This window comes from Didymella exigua, assembly GCF_010094145.1.
Source record: "Didymella exigua CBS 183.55 unplaced genomic scaffold M421scaffold_15, whole genome shotgun sequence".
In the NCBI taxonomy this organism is placed as follows: domain Eukaryota; kingdom Fungi; phylum Ascomycota; class Dothideomycetes; order Pleosporales; family Didymellaceae; genus Didymella; species Didymella exigua.
Genome location: NW_022984789.1, coordinates 502722 through 509724, shown reverse-complemented (window position 1 = coordinate 509724; position 7003 = coordinate 502722). Strand labels below are relative to the sequence as shown.

The 7003-nt window shown below is 50.4% G+C and overlaps 5 protein-coding genes across 5 annotated transcripts; 4 read left to right on the top strand and 1 right to left on the bottom strand.

Moving 5' to 3' along the window:
- Positions 1-40: 40 nt before the first annotated feature.
- On the top strand, positions 41-595 carry M421DRAFT_48951 (uncharacterized protein; the record flags this gene model as incomplete). Its single annotated transcript, XM_033594760.1, has 1 exon — positions 41-595. A coding segment is annotated over one exon (555 nt), but the record flags the coding sequence as incomplete, so codon positions are not given.
- Positions 596-1467: 872 nt separating this feature from the next.
- Positions 1468-3275, top strand: M421DRAFT_166640 (bacterial leucyl aminopeptidase). The gene is made up of 4 exons (XM_033587730.1): positions 1468-1965; positions 2017-2433; positions 2479-2801; positions 2858-3275. Exons 1-4 carry the CDS (start codon positions 1753-1755, stop codon positions 3030-3032), a joined length of 1128 nt encoding a protein of 375 aa, XP_033448283.1. The 5' UTR covers positions 1468-1752; the 3' UTR covers positions 3033-3275.
- Positions 3276-3369: 94 nt separating this feature from the next.
- Positions 3370-4917, top strand: M421DRAFT_421224 (FAD dependent oxidoreductase). Its single transcript, XM_033592758.1, has one exon. The coding sequence runs from the start codon at positions 3451-3453 to the stop codon at positions 4843-4845; it is 1395 nt and encodes a 464-aa protein (XP_033448282.1). The 5' UTR covers positions 3370-3450; the 3' UTR covers positions 4846-4917.
- On the bottom strand, positions 4869-5890 carry M421DRAFT_101395 (NAD(P)-binding protein; the record flags this gene model as incomplete). Its single annotated transcript, XM_033586639.1, has 3 exons — positions 4869-5443; positions 5496-5715; positions 5783-5890. 3 exons carry the CDS (start codon positions 5888-5890, stop codon positions 4869-4871), a joined length of 903 nt encoding a protein of 300 aa, XP_033448281.1.
- Positions 5891-6288: 398 nt separating this feature from the next.
- M421DRAFT_63914 (uncharacterized protein) lies at positions 6289-6564 on the top strand (the record flags this gene model as incomplete). The annotated part of the gene is made up of 1 exon (XM_033596097.1): positions 6289-6564. The coding sequence occupies one exon, from the start codon at positions 6289-6291 to the stop codon at positions 6562-6564; it is 276 nt and encodes a 91-aa protein (XP_033448280.1).
- Between the last annotated feature and the right edge of the window lie 439 nt (positions 6565-7003).

Genomic DNA, 7003 nt, shown 5'->3' with positions numbered 1-7003 from the left:
AGGATCAGTCTCCTCTAGTTCTACAGCTTATTCTGCAGAGAATTGGCTCAAGGCTTGTACCACACTTCAGGCAGAGGTGAGGGATTCGCGCAGTGTAGGCGCGCGGAAGCTGGGTCAAACTATCCACCATCTATCATCTCAAGTAGAGTTACTTCAAGTTGAAGTAGATGGCCTGCGCAAGAAGCTATACCAAAACAGGAAGCATAAGAAGCAACCTAACAGGCAACTAGACCTGCAACAACACCAAGAGTATCATGGAGGTGCAATAATGTGGTCTCCTCGGTCCTTCCGGGAGGCGCGCGCTCGCATGGCTGTTGCAGACCACGAGAGGCAAGAGGAGGAGCAAAAAAAGGCAGAGACAAAGGAGCAAGCTGCTGCTAATAAAATCTACAATGAGAAGATAGCAAGAGAAAAGCGTGAGCAGCGGGCAGAGAAGAAAAAAGCAAGAGACCAGGCCAAGGCAAAGGAGCGAGCAGCTATTAATGCTCGCAAAGAGCAGAGACGCAAGGATAAGGAAGCTCGCGACGCTGAAAAAGCTCTCAAATCATCTCAAAGAGGCAATTGCACATCCTCAAAAGCTTCTGCAGTTAAACAGAAGCCTCTGCGTCGTGCTGTAGGTGCTCGTAGTCATTCTAAGCCTGCGACACCTCCTCTGCCACGCCCAACTATTATCACCCGGAGTGGCCGCACTGCCACGAAATACCAGTGACTTTGTATTAGGAACTTTGTCGCATAGGTCTATAGAATGCTCCATCAAAATATCTCACGATAATAACTATTGTAGGTGGCTCTACAGCCTCAATTTTGTGATGGCCGTACAGGCTCGGAACGATCGTTGGTTGACTCCGATCGTTGGGTGCACGGACACGGGTAGCGTTCACTTTCATCTCAGCTCTAGCCTAACCTTATGAGGTGAGAAACGGCAAATTGAGGCTTATTCTCCTATGTTGCATTAGCGTTGCCATAGGGCTGTAGTAAGCAAGAACAATGTACTTATAACGCTAATATCATACATATAAAAGATAGTAAATGATGTTCGCAGTAAGAGTACCGGTATCGGATCGGCGAAGTCCACCGCAACATGTCGCGATTGAGCTGTGTCGTTCGTGACTCGAGTAACGTTGAATAAGAATCGAAGTCTTCCGGCGAATGGCACCGCAGCAGAAATCCCATGTGCAGACTTACGACTTGCAGGGTAGAGAGCGATCTTTGAGAGAGATGACATCACAAGCGTCGCAGCGGCCCAGGCACGACACAGAGGCGCCCACCCCAGCCAAATATTACATTATATTCTCTCAATCCTACTGTCCAGTCTAATGCCTCATCGACATGATATTCAGACCGTCGGTGTGGACGGAAGTAGGATCAAAAGGGGCAGGAGCCAAGACACAAATCTTATCGCAGAGTCTTAGCATGAGTGACTCCGGACAAGGTCTTTTTACAATTCAACGCAAAAGCTGATATTGCTGCTTATCATTCGTTGGTGACTGCCGCCCGGCAGTGCTTGCATGATCTTAGTCGGGATTGAAAAAGCTCAGCCAAACATGCCATCTCAATCCCTGGACGACGAGACGGTTGTTGCCCGTCTCAGAAGGCGCCTGCTGTACGAGGAAAGAAAGCCAGAGCTCTCAAGACCCAGTATGTGGGTGTCACCGATAGTGCTTTGGCTATAAACGAAGCGTCCCTGTCAAAAGACAAAGCTTCACTAACAAGGAGAGGCCGTTCTGTCATCAACAAATTTTCAAGTGCATCATGGTTTGCAAAACGTTCCTCGCCAGCGTGGCTGTTGGTGTAATTACCTCAGCTACGGCTTTCACACCGAAGCTGAATGCAGCTGGAGAAGAACTTCGACTGATCAAAACGTCCGATGCTGACAACGGCACCTGGTATACCGAGCAGGAGAAGCTCGATCTGTTCATCTCTACACCATCATGTGCCCACTTCATGGACATTACAGAGACCCAGGTTGGTAATGGGCTATCGAATTCTGCTGCTTTATGTCTGATAGCAATACAGGAGCTTGAGGCCCACCGCGTCGCTGTTGCGAATGGGTTCAAAGTCGACAAACGCCAATCTGCATCATTCCCTTCAGCAGCATCTCACCAGGTCGAGGCCAATCCCTTAATCGCTCAAATAAGTGAGACAAATCCCAAGACATGGGCTACAACATTGACCAATATCCACAACCGATACTACAAGGGGTCTTATGCAGCGTCATCTGCCTCTACGGTCTTTGACCTTGTCAAGACTGTTGCTGCAACCAACACTAAGATTACCGTTAAACAATTCACCCACAGCTATAATCAACCTTCGGTCATCGCTACGATTCCTGGTACCAGCTCCAACGTCGTTGTTGTATCTGGTCACTTCGACTCGATCAACCAAGCCAATCCTACCACAGGTCGTGCTCCGGGCGCTGATGATAACGCTTCTGTAAGTCTGTTCGTGAGCGCTCACGTCTAACTCTAATGTCGAAAGGCTGTCGTTACCATCCTGGAGTCCCTCCGTGTTCTAGCCGCTGCCAAGTACGCCCCAAAGAACACCCTCGAGTTCCACTTCTACTCCGGAGAGGAGGGTGGCTTGTTGGGTGCCCGTGCCATCATGCAGGACTACGTCACTCGTGGTGTCGCGGTCCTCGCTGTCATGAACCAGGACATGACCGCGTATTCTCCGAACCACAACATCGCGGTCTATACCGATTACGTGAGCACACCGCTTAGTAACTTCATCATCAAGCTGGTACCCATATACACTGCTCTACCAGTGATTACGGACAAGTGTGGATATGCCTGCAGCGACCAGTAAGTCTCTCGTGGTCATCATCAGTCACAGACACATTTGCTGACGACCACGATAGCGGTGCCGCCTATGATGCTGGCTACCCGGCAGCGTACGTTTGTGATGAGAACATGGTAGATGCGACGCCTTACCTCCACACCACCAACGATGCGCTTTCGACGATGGATTTCGACCACTTGCACCAGCACATCCGTCTGACACTAGGCTTCCTTGTGGAGGGATCGTACTTCTAAGCAGAATCGTCGGCCACATCTACTCAATTTTGTCAAAGGTTTAGGTTGAATCTAGATAACACACAATTATAGTAAAGAGGTGACACTCATGTTGTATCTTTGAGCATCGTGCCTCCCATACGCACTAAGGCTGCAATAGGAAGGTATAGGCAGGATTACCACCTTCCCCACCTTAGCTATCAGGGCAGATACATATCGAGATCTCTTGCCGTTACTACAACACCATCATAATTTTCAAGATCATCTACAGCTCACCATGGAAGATAGCGCACGTATATCTGTCAGCTTACCAGTTGCCGATCCATCACCATCGTACTGGCACAATCCCAAGTCACCCCTCGCAAACACCAACCATGGCCAAGATGGTTCTAATTTGCCGTATGATTATATTATCATTGGTTCAGGTATTTCTGGGACCATGATTGCTTACAATTTGCTCAAAAAATTTCCTAAGCGCCGCATAATGATGCTCGAGGCGCGCGAGATATGCAGCGGAGCAACAGGTCGCAACGGAGGTCACACAAAAGCGGCAAGCTACCGGTCGTATCTTCAGCACACCGAAGAGTCAGGGAAAGAGGAAGCGCTGAAGGTCGCGAGGTTGGAATACGACACCATTATCGAGACACACCGCCTGGCGGAAGAGCTGAAGATCGATTGTGAGAACGAGTTGTGTAAAACTGTGGATATCGTCTACGACAAGTCTACTTTTGAGCTTGGAAAGATAGCCGTCCATGCCTTACGCGCGGATGCAAAAGATGAGGAGAAGGCCGAAGGCAAGATGGCCTGGTACAACATCCGGGAGAACGTTGAGACTATTAGCAAGCACTTCCGAATTAGTGCTAAGAACGAGAATCCCGTCATTGAAGATGATGAGACAGTAGCTGGCTCATTCGAGTATACTGCAGGAAGGTTAAACGCGTACCGATTCACCACAGGCGTACTGACTGAGTGTGTCAACATGGGCCTGCGAATATGCACGAACACACCGGTGCTCGAAATCAAGCCTGGAATGGATGCGTCTAACTTCATGTGGGATGTGGTCACCTCCGAGGGTTGTGGCGCCTTTTTGGCGCTCAGTGTGATTCTTGCTACGAATGGATACACGCCTCTGCTCGAGAAATCGCTCCAAGGAAAGATCGTACCGATGCGCGGTCAGATCATAGCGCAGAAACCTGGAACGAAAACAGCATTACCGACGCCACTGCCAACAACCTTCTCCTTCATCTACAAGAATGGGTACGAATACATGATTCCCCGACCACTTCCAGACGGAGGCCAGGATATCGTCATCGGTGGCGGCCTCGGCCGTCTGCCTCAGGCTGGGGCAAGTGAGTTTGGCACTGTCGACGACGGCTCGCTCAATCCTGAGATATCAAAGTATCTCCAATGCAGTCTTGTTGGGTTCTTCGGCGCCAAAAACTGGGGTGAGACCAGTGGCGAGGAAGCTCCAGACCAGATTGTCCAAGAATGGACCGGCATTATGGGCGTAACAGCCGACGGAAGACCGTTCGTGGGCAAAGTACCAGGAAATATGGACTCTAAGTGTCTTCCCGAGAGGAACGGCATCGAACGGGAAGTACCCCTAAGGAATCTGTGGATATCTGCAGGCTTCAACGGACATGGCATGGTGTTGTGCTTGAAGTCGGCAGAAGCACTTGTGAAGATGATCGAGAATGATGGGCCAGGACGGGTCAACGATGGACCGGTAGATATGAGGGATTTGGATTGGTTTCCGAGAAGTTTCCTCATCACCGAAGAGAGGCTCGCCCAGTGCCAGTTCAGAGGACGGACTGATCTTCTGCCACAGGACTGATTGGTGGAGAACTCATATATAGCCTACATGTTCCATTCGTTGACCATGTCTTCTCCTGTCAATCCAGCGAGAAGGTTTTGCACCGATTGAATCGCCATCTGCTCTCGTGCTTGAAATGTTGCAGAGCCGATGCGTGGCAGCACCACGCAACGCGGCTGCTTGAGGATGGGATGATCAGCTGCAACACTCGGCTCGTCTTTGATCACATCAAGTCCTGCGCCAAAGATTGGGTGCTGATTAAGCGCTTCCACTAACGCGTTTGTGTCGATGATTGGACCCCGTGCAATGTTGACAATGACCGCCGTCGTCTTCATCTTGCTGAAAAAGTGCGTACTGATGACATGCTTCGTTTCTGGTGTCAAGGCACATCCTACGATGACGAGACCGCTCTCGTTTGCCATTTGATCTAGATCGCATGCAACATCAACCGGCGTGCCGCTCCCACAGAGATCGTAATAGTCTTCTCGCACGGGCTTTCCCGGCTGCGAAGTGACGTAGATCGCTCTCTTGATGCCGAAGGCAATCAGTCTCTTCAATACAGCCTGCGGGATCCGACCAAAGTCTAGAAATCCCATTGTAGCTCCACGGATCTGAGGGCCTGTCATGAGCAAAGGATGCCATGGCATTTGTGGCCATTCACCTTTGCTCACTGACCATTGATTTGCCTACTCTTCGCTGTGCCATCAGAGCAAGCATGACTGCGAGATCTGCTACTGCATCGGAAAGGCAGTCCGTGATCTGTGCAGCAGTGAACGTTGCCACTGCCTTGAGTTGGGCGCCAGCTGCTTCGAGTAGCTCTTCATTAATTGTACCAGAAACCATCACGAGAAGTCCGGCTGCTCCTGCTACATTCTCGAGGAGCCATGATCGCTAACAAGGCTTCAAGCGGAAGGTTAGCACTCGCGCCCTCCCGTGCGTGTGAGGGTGCATTGTCTACCATGTCAGATTGCCACTGCACAATATCAAGTCGATCAACTCGTGCGTCAAGCAGATATTTCGCATCCGCCACCAAGTTCCGTGTCACCACGACTTTGCTCTTGGACATTTTGAGGAGGTTGGTGGCAGGGTTGCCATTGACCGGAGACGGGGTTGCCGTCACTGCCCGCTGTCTCGACGAATCAGATCGCAGTGGCTTTGCAATCTTACCTTGGCCCTTGATATTGCCCAAAAAAGGCACTAAATCGGGAGGCCGCTCGGCCTTGTCAGCATATAGCGGTGCTGATGCTTGATCGGACCAACCGTTCAGGTTAGCTGTGCTGCTTTGTAATACAATCACCGGCAGAGTCAGGTAGAATGACAAGAGAGGTTTACCCTGAGTGTTTGATAAGTCAGGAGAGATTGCGCTAATATACAACATCATCGTCGGCGTAGTAGCTTTGAGTGAATGTGTCGGATACTTCACTCGCAGCACTGAATTCCTCCATACCCACAGCATCGACCACCATGCTCGCAGCGCTTCCTCAGCCCGGCCTAGCCCTTTTCCCCGGTTTCACTACCCAACGGCCAGAGATCTTCTTCGTCAAGGCTGATAGTAGTTCGTCGACGAAGGCACGTTACCAAATCTCGGTTGCCTCTCCTGCGGGTGCTCCAGGCGCACCGCTCATGCCCATCGATGAAGAAGAGAAGGAAACAATCATCTTTCGTCTGCCGAACGGCCAAGAAGCAATGAGAATAGCCAAGCAGCCGCATAGATGGAGTGGAAAGAGCTCTGGCATCTGAGTTTAAAGTCAGGGCTTCTGGGGACCAGGTATGGTGAGTTGAACAGCTCCAGATCGTCAATCCTTGTTTCTAATCTTTGATAGTCCTGGTGCTAGAGCCTGGATATGGACCATACCTTCCTACGGTCGAAGTCGAGAGCAAGTCATCTAGTGGAGACCTGGGTCTGCTGATCAACAGTGAATTGGCCATGGCCATAACCAAGCCAAATACGCTGAGGTGGCGAAGAGAGAATGTTGTGAACATCGCACCAGCTATGGACATATTGCTTGCATTGGGACTGAACTGAATACGCCATGACAAGCAGAGTATGGATTTAAAAGCCATCAGAGAAGGGGGCGATGCAACATCAGCTGTGGCGAGTGGCTAAAGGAGGCGTGAACTGAGTTACGGTGACCAACTACCAAGGCTTTGTTAAGAGCTTTTATTCATTTGATCTTCG

Excerpts from the sequence above, each read along its gene's own strand:
- M421DRAFT_166640 (XM_033587730.1), top strand. The coding sequence starts at position 1,753 with ATGGTTTGCAAAACGTTCCTCGCCAGCGTGGCTGTTGGTGTAATTACC. Across the intron at positions 2,434-2,478 it reads GCGCTGATGATAACGCTTCT|GCTGTCGTTACCATCCTGGA; the intron begins GTAAGTCTGTTC and ends TAATGTCGAAAG. Across the intron at positions 2,802-2,857 it reads GGATATGCCTGCAGCGACCA|CGGTGCCGCCTATGATGCTG; the intron begins GTAAGTCTCTCG and ends CGACCACGATAG.
- M421DRAFT_421224 (XM_033592758.1), top strand. The coding sequence starts at position 3,451 with ATGATTGCTTACAATTTGCTCAAAAAATTTCCTAAGCGCCGCATAATG.